Raw genomic sequence first — 16,384 nt, forward strand, 5'->3', positions numbered from 1 at the left:
CAAACTTTTTCGGGCCACCACCCCCTCGAATCCATAAACTCATCGTCAGTGCCCTCTGTCTTACCTGAGCCCACCCTACATTCAGAAAAGTGATTCACACAACCTTTTGCAGCACACCTTCAACCCCCCCCCCCTTGCTGCCTGCTTGCCTCTTAGCGCCTTCTTAGGTAAGCCCACTGCCCATCAGGGGATGGTACCGCCCACTTTGGGAACCACTGATCTATATGAATCACATTACAAAAGAAAGTGGTATTAAACCAATGTGAAAATTGGAGATTTTAACTCAACTTTTTACTTTATGCAGATGACGTTATACTTCTAAACAAATCTGTACAAGTCTGCATGATTCTCTAACTGAATTGAATAACTGCTGTAACAAATTTGGTTTAAAAATCAGCAATAAAAGTAAGCAGAAACATTGAAAATATCAACTGTGTCCTGAATGGAGAACCTATAGAACAAGTAAAATGCTAGTGAAGATCACGGTTAGCGTAGTGGCTGTGCACTTAGCAACCATATGCCCTGGGAAGAAGTGTCCTAGGTTCGATTCCCGTCAGTGACGTGAGGAGCTGAAGGATCTTCCTCAGCCATAGCCAAGTTAGCCGGTCTTGGGCGTGGACTGTAAGTTTTTCCCCAGTTTATCCTGGGGTTTTTCATCCCGCAAAGTAGGCAAACCGGCCTTGAGAACTCAACACTACAGGACATAGGATACACCGGTTACGTAGGGCTGACCACCTTATCCTGTGAATGGTTTGAGGTTTGATGATTAATAAACCCTCGGCACCACAAGGTAAAAGGAAGATGAGATGAGATGAGAAATAAAAATATTCCTAATGAGAGTGTTGCTGGTATTTTGCCTCTTTATGATCTGTCTTTAAGATAATTCCCTTCAAATTGGTTTATATATTTGTATATTCAGTTCAGAAACTCAGAACAGATATTTGACTTGAAGAATGGAATCTTATTTTGTTATATTATCAATCAGTATCTCTGGAGTGCTGGTGAAGATTTCAGAGAAGTTGGTTAGAACTTTCATACAGAATTGAGTTGGCAGACAAGCTATACTCTGCAAGAAACAGCATGGGTTTACTAAAGGGAGGACATGTCTGAGCAATTGCTTGTATTTTATAATAATGTTATAGCTGAGTTAGATAAAATGAAGGGGTTCACTATCATACTGTCTGACTTTGCAAAGGCATATGATAGAATACCACATAAAATGCTGTTGCATAAACTAGAGAATATGGGATTGAAATATAAACTCTTGACTTTGGATAAGTGGATGGCTGACAGACAGGTATCAAAAAGTGACATACATGAGTGTGAACGTACCAGATTTAAGGTGACCAATGGTGTTCCCCAGGGAGCAGTTTTGGACCACTTTTGTTCAATATACAGTATATATTAATGTTGAAATTGTTTTTACATGGTTATAAATTAAAGATGCCAAGAAATTATATTCTTGTTCAATCCTTTAAAAGGATTGAACAACAATCAAAGCACACAGCCTTTGGAGGTGTATAATACTGTGCATTATGGGAAGGGCCAGTTTCAACCTTTATTGAGGTGAAAAAGTAAAGGGATGTTCATCATAGGCCTAGAGTAGTTAGTAAAGGTGGAGTAAGAGTCTGATGGTCTTATGAGAAAGAAAAGACAGATGGATAGTATGAGATAAAAAAAAAAGGCCGGGCCTCGGCTCTTTTATATCATCATGTAGCCAAAAGGCTATTGTTTTTTTTCTTTTTTACCAGCCTCGTGCAGCTGAAAAACCAAAAGACTAATTGAAACTAAAGTGCAAAGATAACTAATACCTAGGTGGTTAGCCTAAGTTAACCACCTTGAGTTGGTCTTCTCTATCTGGGATTGCTCTCCAGTCATCCCTGCAATTGCCTATACAACCCAGTGAACTAAGGCGATGGGACTATTTAAAAAATCTATAACCACCTAGCCAAAAATTTAGTATAGAATGTTTCTTTGTAAAGACAAAAATCATCTGACTGAACAGTAAAATTTCCACAATACAATATTGTGAAACATTTGTATGTCATATTGCTGGTTTTCAAATCCATGTGTTTTCCTAACTTCCATAAATGGTATTTTAATACATCAATTATAAAAATAAATTTTTTTTTCCCATTGCTGACAAGTGAGGGTACTGGAAAAAAACAAACAAAGAAAAAAAAAAACCTGTTCTGTTGTAAGTAATGGAATGCCCAACATTACATAATCTGTTCCAAATACACAGGACAAGAGGGCAGTTGTAGAATTCTACTGTGTCCAATCAGTAACAAATGTCATGGATTGGATCTCCAATGTTAAAGTATCTCCATTTGATGGCATTTACTGGAAGGTGACCATATGCAGGTCTTGGTCATTCTTGTTATGGTTTCCTTAGAACTTCAGTAAGTTATGAAAAAAGTGCTTATTGTCAGTACCCAACTGTGGAAGTTCATGGCAAAAGGGGTTAAAGATTTCTTTATACCAAGTTTTGCTTTATTAATGGAGAGAATATCAGTGTCAGAATGTTGTAGCACTCCTAGAATTAAACACTGAATGTTGTGGTATTCAGGAACAATCTCAGCTTTTGTACCTTTATAATCTGTGTGTTAAGGCATAAGTGCTGGTAAAAATATGTGATAAAATGTTGATCGAGTGAAACAATATTAGGAAATTATTAAAAATTATATTTATTGCTTCGAATATTTCATCTCAGTTGCAAGGACATCATCAGGGAGTACAAAATGAGATGTAACACACACACACACAAAGGCAACACAAAACTAACTGAAACACGTGGATGAAAGGCTAGAGTCCTAACTAGGTGTGGTGCCCCTGTATGAACACCTGTCTGTGGCCTAGAATGTAAAATGGGATCTCAAAATGTTACTTGTTTCCCTATACATGACATTACTAAAAATTTTTCTGAAGAGAGATTCCGTGACTTTTTCTTCAGAAAGATTTTAGTAATGCCATCACCATCCCCTATGTCTGGAGCACATCAGAAAAAATATCCAAAATCTTAAAGAAATACAGTCTTTTCACCACTTTCAAGACACACTTGAAAGACAGATGTTTGTCCTGGGATATTTCTTTTTATTTCACCACTAGGTAGTAGAGCATAATGGGCTAGGAATATTATTGAGCCTTTGGCTCACCAATTTTGGGCTTCTGGCAGTGGGTTTTAAAAAAACTTACTTGTTCAGTTTGAATTTGGAACTTTTGTATTTTGCAGGATCTTTGCTCACTGTAGTCTACCACCTGGCAGATTATGGTGGATATAGGGATTAGTCCAAAGGGAATGCTTCTGAGATCCCACTTTCCAAAAACTTTCAGTTGGAAAAGACCATCAAACTAAATCACACTTATTTGCTCCACAAAACACAGATCCCCCCCCCTCAGTTCCAGGTGTATATATAGAGTTCCTTGTTCCTGCAAATTGGTCTACTATGGACAGGCAGGAAGATCAGCTACCATCTGCATGGAAGAACATAAATAATACATCTGCACTCATGGCTGTGGTCACAACATGGTTAATCTGGACTTGCAGACCATGCTTTGGATACAGTTCACAGAATTAATTGGAAAAAGACCATGAAACTAAATCACAGTAAATTTAGAGGAGAAAGACTGTTTTTAGAATCTGTTGCAGCTCTTAAAAATCCGCTAAATTTGAATAAATATGATTGCATGAAACTTCCCAAAATATGGGAAACACTAATGCTTTGAGATCCCAGTTTACACCCTAAGGCACTGACAAGTGCCCATAGAGGGGTGCCCCACCTAGTTTGGACTGTAGTCTTTCCTTCATGGGTTTCAGTTTTCTGCTGCCTGTGTGTGTGTGTGTGTGTGTGTGTGTGTGTGTGTGTGTGTGTGTGTGTGTGTGTGTGTGTGTTACAAGTCTCATTTTGTACTCCTTGATGATGTCTCCATAACTGAGATGAAATATTGGAACCATGAAATACAATTTTTAATCATATCCTGGTGCTCTTTCACTCCATTAAACTTTTATTGTGATCTTTATAATCATTTACTCCAAATACAGGGAGATGAAAACCCAGGTAGTATCGGAGAAATTCTGTAAATACACATGTGATTAGTCTGATATTTTATGGATTTTTTGAAGCTGTATTACTTAAATAGTATAATTTTAACACTAGAAGCCCAAAGCCTCTGTGCTTCTTTGATAGTTGAAGAAATTCCTTTTTAACTTCTTGGTATCGGCTGGACCAAACAGTTGCACAGGTGTACTATATAATAGGTTTCTTCAGCTTCTGTAATGCCTGTAATATTTATTATATATAACTGAGCAGGTAAGATTATGGTTTTAAGTACTATATCTTTAGAAGAAAATGAAAGTGGCCAAATTTCTAGTCATCTAAAGTTTCACTGTTTTTGTATATAAGTTCTTGAACTGATAAGAGAAGGAGTAGCCATAGTATTCAACACAAAATACGAGGCTAATCTTCTTGAATGGCAGTCAGTCTCAAGTAGAGTAATGTGGGCAAATATGAGAATGGGGAACTGGACAATGAGACTTATTTGTGCCTATGGTCCCACAGAAGGTTCTACTAAGGTAGAAGTGGAGGAATTTTTTGAGGCTTTAGAAAAAGCAACTGACACAATGAAAAAGGAAAAGTTGGTCCTTGTTGGGGATCTAAATAGTAGAGTAGGAAATGATTGTGAGACATACAAAAATATTTTGGGAAAATTTGGAGAAAAGAGCAAAGCTAATAATAATGGCAAATATCTGTTGGATTTCTGCTCAGGACATGGACTGGTTATTACTAACACCATGTTCCAACATAAAAATGTGCACAAATTCACATGGAGAGAAGAGGCTAGAAATAAGAAAAGTCTCATTGACTATGTTATTGTTGATAGTGATGTTTTCTCCCTGGTGCAGGACACCAGAGTGTACAGAGGATTTGAAATTGGAAGTGATCACTATTTAGTCTTGAGCAGGATAAAATTGAATTTCATATTGAAAAGAATAACATATAAGAAAGTTTTAAAGCGAATAAAAGTTGAGCAGCTCTCAGATTACAACTGTAGACTAAAATACAGAAATATTATTGAAAAGAAAATGAAAGAGTTTGAGAACAGGAATCAAACCTTGGAGATTCAGTTGCAAACTCTGAAGGAAACATTGATTGATTCTGCCAGAGAGGCATGTGGTGAGGTTGTGTGCAAAGATAAAAAAAATCAGAACTCCCTGGTGGACACAGGAAGTTAAAGAGGCAGTGAAGGAAAAGAAGAAAGCATATCAAAAGTTCCTGGCAAATAAGTCAGCTTGTGCTCTTAGAGAATACAGAGACAAATGTAAGAAAGCTAAACAGTGTGTAAAACTAGCTAAACAAAAGTCATGGGAGGACTTTGGCAAGAATATAGAAAATAAATATCAAGAAGGTGGCAAAATATTCTGGAGGTTGTTGAAGAAGCTTAGGAATGGAGGAAAGAGTGCTGTAAAAGGAATTAGAGATGATAAAGGTGAAATGAAAACAGGAGAAAAAGATATCCTTGAAGTATGGAGTAATTACTTTGAAAAACTGCTAAATGAAATAAGCAGTGATGACAGCACAGTGATAAAAAACACTGACCAGGCATGCAGTCGGGAATACATATCCATACTTGAAGTAGAAAAAGCCATCAAAGGCTTGAAATGTGGAAAGGCAGCAGGAGTAGATGATATTCGACCAGAAATGCTGAAGTATGGTGGTATAAGAGTCTTACAGTGGCTGCACTGCATAGTTCAGAAAGCCTGGACAGAGGGACGAATTCCCGATGATTGGAGTAGAGCTCTCATAGTACCCATATATAAAAAGGGAAATAAAACTGAATGTGAGAATTACAGAGGTATTTCCCTACTGAGTATTCCTGGCAAGATCTATGCAAGTATACTTGAGAAACGGTTGAGAAGAATTGTGGAAGAAAAGCTTGGTGAAGAACAAGCTGGATTCAGGCCAAATAGAGGCTGTCAGGATCAGATCTTCACTTTACGACAAATAGTCGAGAAAGAATGGGAATATAACAAAGATCTGTATTTAAGTTTTGTCGATTTGGAAAAGGCATATGACAAGGTGCCAAGAGAGAAGCTATTCAATACGCTGCAGTTATATGGTGTCAATGGGGCATTATATCAAGCAATACTTAGTCTTTATTTGAGTTGTGAGTCAGCAGTTAGAATTGAAGGAAGTACAGGAAGATGGTTTAATGTTAAATCTGGTGTGAGACAAGGATGTACATTATCCCCTCTGTTATTCATTATCTATATGGATCACATTATGAAGGAATGTGGTATTAAACCTGATATCAAAATTGGAGATGTTAATGTCAGCTCTTTGCTTTATGCGGATGATGTTATACTTCTAAATAAATCCGCTACAAGTCTGCAAGATTCTCTGACTAAATTGAATAGCTGTTGTAATAGATATGGTATGAAGGTCAGCAATAAAAAGACAAAGACAATGAAAATAGGCAGAATCATTGAAAATGTCAACTGTGTTGTGAATGGAGAACCTGTGGAACAAGTAAAACATTTCAGCTACTTAGGCACAATTTTTACTGAAGATGGTAAACTAAATATAGAAATAGACAACAGAATCAGCAAAGCTGGTATCGTGGGAAGTCAATTGAATAAATTCATATGGAATAAGAAAGAAATTAGTCTGAATACTAAATTAGCTGTATACAAGACTGTGTTCAAACCAATTTTAACTTATGGATCTGAGAGCTGGGTCAGAAGTAAAACACTTGACCAAAGACTAGAGACCGCAGATATGAGAGTCCTGAGAAAGATTAGAGGCATGAACAGATGGCATCAATGGCAATATCATATTAAAAATGAGGATATTAGGAAAGAACTTGACATTGTCAGCATCCAGGAATGCGTTAGCAGAGCTAATCTCAGATGGTATGGTCACTTAAATAGAATGGGAGAGGAAAGATTAGCAAAACAAGTGTTCTCTGCCAGGTTGGCAGGAAAACGACCCAGAGGAAGACCAAGATATAGGTGGATTGATACGGTACAAAGTGCCTTAGACGATAGAAATATAAGATCTGATAATGTTGGAGTCTTGACAAGTAACAGACTGATTTGGAGGAAAATTGTAGATAGGAAGTTAGTAATGATGTAATTTTTTCATGTAGTACTGTCATATCCTGTACACCCCTTGAGGGTACATGGCAGGAATTTGATGATGATGATGAGTTCTTGAACTGGTATTATTGGGTAAGTGAGATGTTTGTCCTGAGATATTTCTTTTATTCCACCACTAGGTAGTAGAGTATAATGGGCTAGGAATATTATTGAGCTTTTGGCTCACCAATTTTGGGTTTCTGGCAGTGGGTTTTTAAAAAAACTTACTTGTTCAATTTGGATTTGGAACTTTTGTATTTTGCACGATCTTTGCTCACTGTAGTCTACCACTTGGCAGATTATGGTGGATATAGGGGTTAGTCCAAAGGTGATGCTTCTGAGATCCCACTTTCCAAAAACTTTTAATTTTGTTTTGTCAACATTAGCCATTAATCTACTGAGTTTGTTGAATTTTTCCAAAATACCAAAAAAAGATGTATGTGGAATCATTATCCTTCAAGGTGCCTACTACATTGTGTTAATACCTTATTTTCCTTCATAGTTGAAGGAACTTTTATCCCTCACACGGCACATGCATTGTTGACTTCCAGCAAGAAAGGTTCAAGAACCAAATGCAAACAGAGATGGACTAAGAGGACCTTGCTTGGCTCATTTTTGAATTCTGACTGGATCTGATAGGAACCCATTGACTAGGAGGCAGGTAGTTAAATTTGCATGGACTCCTTTAATAATGGATAGCAGCCTTTTATCCACACCAGTTTGCTGGAGGATATGGAAAACAGAAATGGATGCTGAACATTATCAAATGCTTAAGTAAGGTATAGTGATAGCACTGCCATTGGCTGCTTTTTCATATTAACTAGGCAGATTAGATCACGTAGTGGAAAGAGATTAAATTCTACTGTTCGGCCTGGAATGCCTTACACCTGTGCTATTTTAATTACGTATCTCATTCCTACTTTGAACCTGTTATTGATAATGTGGAAAAATATGTTGTAGTCAGTATTAGATTGAGAAATAGGCCTCCAGTTGTTGATTAAGCTATGGTCTATATCAGGTTTTGGAATGAGGATGCTATGGCTTACTACAAATTTACTTGGTATGTGTCCTCTAGATAGAAAAGAATTAAACAGTGTAACTAGAATGGGAAGAATAAAATCTCAGGCTTTGCAGTAAAGTTCTATCCCTAGACCATGTGGAATCATTATCCTTCAAGGTACCTACTACATTGTGCTAATACCTTATTTCCCTTCTTTTCTTGTCTGGCATTCTTTGTAGGCTGTGGTAACTTCAGATGCTGTAATGAGTCTGTTGAGCTTGTCTTGGATATGAATAGAAAATACATTAATGTTCCATGAATTATAATATCCAACAGTATTTTTGTCTTCAAACAGATTTTTATAGTGTTTTTGAAAGGAGTCAAGGATGTCTTTAGTGGTGGATATGTCTTCACCATCCACACAGATTTGTGTGATAGTTCTTTCTTTGCTGAATTTGGTGAACTCTGTTGAAGAATGCTGCTGAAGGGCTATCTGCTAAGTGCTGCTGTATTCTTATTTTAAAATTTCTTTCTTCCACTTGTTTCAACCTTTTCAATTTTATCTCTATGTTGATACCATTGCACTGGTTTGCTACAAACATGCTTCTTTGTCTATCAGTGGGATGCAGACCCAGAAGAGACACCAAGGTTAACTATTCTCACAAGATGGATTGATTGAACCTGTGAACCTTTATCAGTTTGTTGGATTTGCATGAAATTTCTGTATTAAGGAACAATATTGAACACTTGGCTCGTCCATTGTAAGCTACTGACTACTAGTTTTTTTTTCTCTCCTTTAAAAAAAAAAAAAAAAAAAAAAAAAAAAAAAAAAAAAACACTACTTGTTCTGTAATGTTTTTAGAATATTTCTTTTATTCCACCACTAGGTGGTAGACCATAATAGGCTAGGAATATTATTGAGCCTTTGGTTCATTAATTTTGGATTTCTGACAGTGAGTTTTAAAAAAACTTGGTATGTGTTCAATACTTGTTCAGTTTGGATTTGGAACTTTTGTATTTTGCAGGATCTTGCTCACTGTAGTCTACCACTTGGCAGATTTTGGTGGATAGCAGGATTTGAAAAGAATTTTGCAGCCTTTTTATGTAGGAAAGTTTTGATCTCAGAGATATCGGCTTCATGGTGAAGCGGTGTGTTTCTTACAAACCATGGTGCGTTAAACACTATTTGTAAACACTTGTTTTGAATTGTCTGTAGTTTGCTAACATTTGACTCTGCTGTGTGACTCCACATGGATGAGCCTTACATCAGGACTGGCCTGATCAGCATCTTGTATAGCAGCAGTTTAAGTTCTGCACTTAGCCAGCTATGATGTTGATCATGTGCTAGCCTTAGGCTAGCACATGATCAGCATCATAGCGCATGACTTTCTTTTCATGTTTTGTTATTACTCATTTCTATCTTTCTACCCCCCTTTTTTTCCCCTTAAAATATAATTTTACAATAATTAATTAATAATAAAATAAAATAAAATAATAAAATTTATTTTAATTAAAATATTTATTTGCCTAAAAAAAAAGTGTTTGCTTGCATAGTAATTATATTTATTTTTATTTATTTTAGCTTGGTTAGAGAGCAGCTCTTTACGCATCACCCATTAATATCAGAGCTATTGCCAGTCTTACTTCATGTGTTTGTGAGCATTGAAATGACAGGACAGAGTGTTGCTTTTGAACAAAAGTTCCAGTATAGAAGGCCCATGTATGTCGTCTTAGATTACATGTGGAGCTTAGGCCTACATAAACAGAAAATGAAGGTTAACATTTCTTTATTTATGTTTCTGTGTGTTTCTCTACATTTAGTTCATATTTAACATTTCAGTATACAGCGGGTCATTTATTTATGAATATTCAAGTTCGAAGCATCCAACTTGCAAACTAGTTTCCATAAGAAATAGTGAGTTTTACATGACAAGAAGCAAACGTACTGAACTTATGAACGATGATAGCATTATGTTTCATCACTGTAAAGTTGACAGAACAGAACTATTTGTGAAATTAACCCTGAAAGAATTTACATATACAAATTATAAATAAAAAAAAAGCATGGCAGGCTCTAGCATCAGTCTTTAGAGGAGTATTAGATGAGCACTCTTGCAGATGGTACAGGGATTTTTTCATAAGAAAAGAAGGTATCTGTAAGATTGTTTGATGCCTGTTTGATCAACCATAATGAAGAGGAAACAGTGCTATGTACCTATACTTCTGAAGTTTTTTTTGTAGCAAATGACTATTGATCCATACCAGGATATGACCAAGTTGTGTCACTTAAAAGTACATCTGTCCAGTCCTCTTCTTCAAATTGAAATCATCATGCATCGAGGTCACTTTCAGCATGCAGAGCATCATATAATATAATAGTCAGTATAATAGACTTTTTAATACTATTTACAAACTAAGGTACTTATTTAATATTTTTTTGTGTGTGTGAGTAAATCCCATCCATGAAAGATTGTAAGCACATCAATATTAGTACATTGATGCTCTTGAGACCAAACATCCAGGATGATGGTTTCACATTGAGTGATGAAATTCATCTCCCTCATAAAGTCATCACAAAACATCCATGCCCATTCATTGTAGATCTAATAACTCCATCTGCAAGCTACCTAATCTAATAACTCTAAGTCAACCAAGTCTCAAATAAAAGAAAAGGACTTTAACAATTCCTGACAGGACTCCAAGCTCAATATTATAATCTCAAGACTATATACTGGACACAGAAACCAGCAGGAATAAGACTATATCAATTTGTTCTTCAAGCAAGATAACAGAAATCCAGAGAATTAACTCTAGCCAACATCTACTAATGTGTAGATTTAAATATCAAGATGTAAGTGGACAACATAATGATAAAACTAAAGTAACAGAATGATACATGTATTAGGAAAAAAATATTTAATATTTGTAGAATTTTTGGCTAGGTTTCCTAGTCATCGTCAGTGCAATTAAAAAGAGATAAACACAATAAGAACAACATTTAAATTGCAAGTAAGTACATGACAATATATGTTATCAACTGCAGGAGCACCTCTACAACTATTAGAATTCAAAGAAATAAATTTACATAATTACAATTTTATGAAACACATAAATGAGGAGTATTACTTAGGATGACTTCATATAAAATTGGGAATGGTTAAGGCAATCATTTTTATTAAGGTTTGGACTGTGAACATGGTCCTCACAACTTTCTTTATATAATCTTTCAAGAAGAAAATAACTTTTGTGTAGGACTTTAGTTTTATTTCAATGAATTCTATTCTTAATGGATAAGGCATGGCTGGTTAAACCAGACTTATCAGATTCTTGAAGTAAAATATACTCTTGATGTTATTCTAGATGAATCTGAGAATAACCTATCTGTCAATAACCTATCTTCCACTCTCTTATCCTTGTAAACTCCAGGATAAGAGAGTGGAAGATCTTTGTCTTTTGGAGAGGTTAGAAAGGCACTTAGTTTATGAACTAGACAGAAAGAAACTGGGTCAGTGTGGCACAGAAATCTCGCAATTTTATCTCACAGTTTTTTAACATATGGAATTGAAATTCTAGAAACTTCTGCTCAAGATAAAGATGAAGGACATAATTATTAATTATTTTATTGATTATTTTTGTATTATTATCATTAAATGACAATTCATTATTTAAAACAGTGTTCTTCAACCTGTGGTCCAGTGCCGGCCTGCGGAAATTTCCTGGAGGTCCACCAAAAATTTCTTCGTATCTCAGAAACAACTCTCCAGCCACGTATATCAAATTTTCTAACCTCTAAGCAGCATCAGATGTTGCACTAGCTAAAAATTGTAATTTTATAATATTGGATTTAATAAATAAATACTATCTACATAGGTTTATGTTTCTGTCTTAGCCATCAGCTGGTCTGCGAAATATTTCTCCCATTTTCCCCGGTCCACAGGTCTAAAATGGTTGAAGAATGCTGATTTAAAAAAACAATCAGTATGTTGAGCTAAAGTTTTAATCACATAAAAAAAAAAATATTTCTGACAAGGATGATGATGTGAGGCAATAATTATTGCTTCGGTATGTGAAAGTAATAATATATTTACTAGTATGAGTTGGTTTTCTGTACACTGAGAACTGTAGCCTGTCCTTAGGTTGACACAGAATGAGAAAGTTCAAAAAAGGGAGAAAACTGTTATTTTCTACTTCAAGTATAAATTTAATTCTTGGGTGTAATAAATTAATTTTATCAAGCAACAGTTCTCAGTTGTGTAGGCCTCAGTATACAGAAAATCAACTCACGCTGCTTGGGCAAGGTGCATTATGCCATTTAACGAGTTAGGTGTTTGTAGTCAGTATAAATTAGAGGAATATGATGCTCCTAAGTCAGTGCAAATGTGTCCTGATGAAATGGCTGTGAGAAAGGAACTGATGGAGTTAGTTGTGATAGGATTCCATGTTGCAGGCTTATCTATTTGGCAAATTGTTGACAAATTGGGCCATTCCAGGTCAATCAACAGTCAGTGATACATACTGAGATGAAAGTGCAGGGAATCAATTGCAAGTGCTACCCACAGTGAACAACCCACCACACTCACTGAACATAACCATACGGTGCTACGAGGGATAATATGTAAAATCACCATTGGTTGGCTGACATGCTGAATGAAGAGTTCTGGGCATCGACTGGAACATGAATCTGCAAAAAAACATTCCGAATGGAGGTGGCTGTGTGATGGTTTGTTTTTCCTGGTTTGATCTCAGACGTGTTTATGTGTGTTTACTATCATGCTGAGGTAAAATGTTGCTTTTGTCACTAAAAAAAACAGTTTGTCTAATAGGCTTCAGGTGAACCAAGACAGTCCCTCATATCAGAGCAGAATTCATAATATAAAAGCATCATGTGGCTCAATGTTATATAACTGCTTTAATTTATAAAGCTGGGCAAGTTATTTCCTCAAATGCTTTCACACTGTTGACTGAGGTTGATGTAGTTTACTGATTAGCTTGATTGATTTTTGAAGACTGCTCAGAAAGGATCACCAGTCATTCTCCAGGCCAGTTTAAATCTTTCTTTTTTTTGTTGAGATCCCTGCCACTTTCAGAGTAAATTTGAATGTGATAGGGTTGTTATTAACTTAAATTTGTATGTGTTTGTGTGTTATAATTTCTGGAGCTGGTTAAATGGTATCTTCAAATAGTTAATTATTTCATATTCTAGAAGATCCCTGTAATAGGAATTTTACCATGTTGCACAAGCATGTGCTAATGTAATGCCATTGTGTGTGTGTGTGTGTGTTGGATATGTTCATTTCATTACCATAATACTAGTACTCTTGGTTCATCAAATTCACAAATTTCATTAAAAACTATTAGTTTATAAATATATTTTTTATATTGATTATTGTTCTGTTTTTCACTTGTAGAAGGATTCCTAAGTACAGTAGATTCCAGTTAATTGGAACACATTCGGACTAGAACATTTTGGCCAAGTTAAGTGGCTGCACCGGTTATGCAAAGTTTCATGTTAATAGTTAAAAAGAGAAACTAGCATTTCACTGAGCAGCAAGTCAACCCAGCATATTACCTGGCTCCTCTGACTTCTTTTTTAACATAGGACTACTGACACACATTCCATTTATAATGGAGAACCACTGATTTAGGGTGTCCTCAACATCAGGATCCTTTATGGTGTCCTCAACATCAGGATCCTTACCTTCATGTTTCCTTTTTTGGGATGTTCCCTGTTTTGCATAGCTTGTCCATTCTTCTCACAGTTTAACCTGCTATTGTATCAAGTGCGCAATCATAGATTTCAGTCTCCAGTTATCTCTGCATGATGGTGATGATGATATTGGGCAAATGACCTTTAATTTGGTCTAGCAAGGAAATTTTTTTGACTAGTGATGCATCTTTATGTTTTATCTGGGTATAGGTCCAAAATTATCCAAAACCAGAGTACTGAAAAATCTCTACTCTTTTCTGCTTTGGCATTGACTCCACTTGAAAGATGACATGTACACACAATTGATGCTAGTTAGAAACTGTTATCTTCTCACTGACTCAGGTTATATGCTATATAACCTGAGTCAGTGGGGGGGGGGGGGGTGAGTCATTCACATGCATCACCTAAAACACATGTGATCATAGCTCATGAGGGATTTACAAGCTGTAATTTGGCATAGTATGTATGACCTTTACTCTCTGTTTGTAAGCTTAACTCAGAGGAATAATCTGGAGTACTGCAGTCTCCTGCCTCAAATAAGTGAAGAGAAAACTGGGAGTTTTCTTGATTTGGTTTTGTGCTATAAGATTTGTTCCAAATAAACACCTGTCCCAATTAACTGGATTTTACTGTACACTAAAGCATGAACAAAGAACATGACAAACATATCAACAATTAATGTCAGAACATTTTTTAAAATGGGAAAACTTAAACTGTTAGAAGTAGAATTAAAAGTTTAGTTGGAGTATTGCAGGATCACCAAATAACTGTTGGACAGGTGAGGGATATTGTAACATCAAAATGCAAAAATATTTTATTCAGGAAAAAAAGATGGAATACATAGAGAAGGAACAACTACAGTCATAATAAAAAATTATCTTTTAATTTCAATAACAGAATTTATCCTATTATTTTCACTATTAATCTCATTTTTCCCCTTTTTTAAAAAACTAGATATTATAGCTTTATACACGATATTACTGTCATGGAGATTATGCATATGAAGAATTTCTCTGAAATTTACAAATAAAAATTGATAATGCTAATAGGAAAAATATATTGATAATAAAGGGAGACTAATGCAAAAAGAGGCAAATATTCTAAGGATATGGAAGAAATTTGGGATTGATGAAAGAGGTGATAAAGTCCTTAAATTTTGTGAGACAACAGCATTTGTGATTACTGCCACTTTATTTTTTTCATAGAGACACAAATACATATTGATCTTACCTGATAGCAGAACTAATAAACTGCATTGAATAACATAACAAAAAATGGAAGATAACATTATAAAATGTAAAAACCTTAAAGTAAATAGATATGGATTTTGATCATAAAATCCTTTCTGCAGAAATAAACCCTGAATTCAAAGCAGTGAGGGTCATAGCTATATAACTGACAGGAGACCTCCACATAGCCTTTATAGGAATGTGGAAAACGGACAAGGTCTTCTGTCTAATGTCCAATCATCACCTTCGCATGGTGCACCCTGTTAGGTATCTACCTGGATACTGAACGAACAAGGATGGGTGGGCTGGCAATTTGGGATTTAGGAGACCAAATTGCATTCTTATTGGCTTAAACCAAAATAAAAAAATGATGGTACAACATGACAGAATTTCATGCTGGCTGGGATGTTGCCTGGTTAAACAAGGCCCCGTTGTTTCCACCAGGGAACCAGGGCAAACAGCGAAAGGTCAGCTATTGGAACAAATCCTAAAACCCACCCCAACTCAATATCACCAGAGTTCAAGATTGGTGCTATCAACTAAGAAGCCTGAAATGGAGCTAGCTGAGGAATTGGAAAAGTACCAGATCGACATAATAGGGATGACTGAAACAAAAAAGGCAAAAACTGGTGAGATCTTTCTGAGCAACAAATACAAAATGTTATATTCAGGCAATGACAATCAAGGAAAGTATTCAACACTAAATACGAGGCTAATCTTCTTGAATGGCAGGCAGTCTCAAATAGAGTGATGTGGGCAAATATCAGAATGGGGAACTGGACAATGAGAGTTATTTGTGCCTATGGTCCCACAGAAGGTTCTACTAAGGTAGAAGTGGAGGAATTTTTCAAAGGCTTTAGAGAAAGCAGCTGACACAATGAAAACGGAAAAGTTGGTCTTTGTAGGGGATATAAATAGCAGAGTAGGAAATGATTGTCAAACATACAAAAATCATCATCATCATTAAATTCCTGCCATGTACCCTCAAGGGGTGTACAGGATATGACAGTACTACATGAAAAAATTACATCATTACTAACTTCCTATCTACAATTTTCCTCCAAAACAGTCTGTTACTTGTCAAGACTCCAACATTATCAGATCTTATATTTCTATCGTCTAAGGCACTTTGTACCATTTCCATCCACCAAGATATAGGTGGATTGATACAGTAGAGCAAAACAAGTGTTCTCTGCGAACCTGGCAGAGAACGCTTGTTTTGCTAATCTTTCCTCTCCCATTCTATTTAAATGACCATACCACCTGAGATTAGCTCTGCTAACACATTCCTGGATGCTGACAATGTCAAGTTC

General features: G+C 35.9%; 1 protein-coding gene across 6 annotated transcripts in view; it reads left to right on the forward strand.

The window, feature by feature from the left end:
- Ube4A (Ubiquitination factor E4A) overlaps window positions 1-16,384 on the forward strand; it is a 346,330-nt gene that overhangs the window by 261,469 nt on the left and 68,477 nt on the right. For all 6 annotated transcript variants that reach the window (XM_090399157.1, XM_090399156.1, XM_090399154.1 and 3 more), the window contains one exon: window positions 9,718-9,910. In XM_090399157.1, the coding sequence (XP_090255283.1) occupies window positions 9,718-9,910 (193 nt within the window). The remainder of the gene's footprint in view (window positions 1-9,717; window positions 9,911-16,384) is intronic.

Source organism: Typopeltis vanoorti, chromosome 10, assembly GCF_054136105.1.
Source record: "Typopeltis vanoorti isolate ZY-2024b chromosome 10, IOZ_Tvanoo_1.0, whole genome shotgun sequence".
NCBI classification, from domain to species: Eukaryota; Metazoa; Arthropoda; class Arachnida; order Uropygi; family Thelyphonidae; genus Typopeltis; species Typopeltis vanoorti.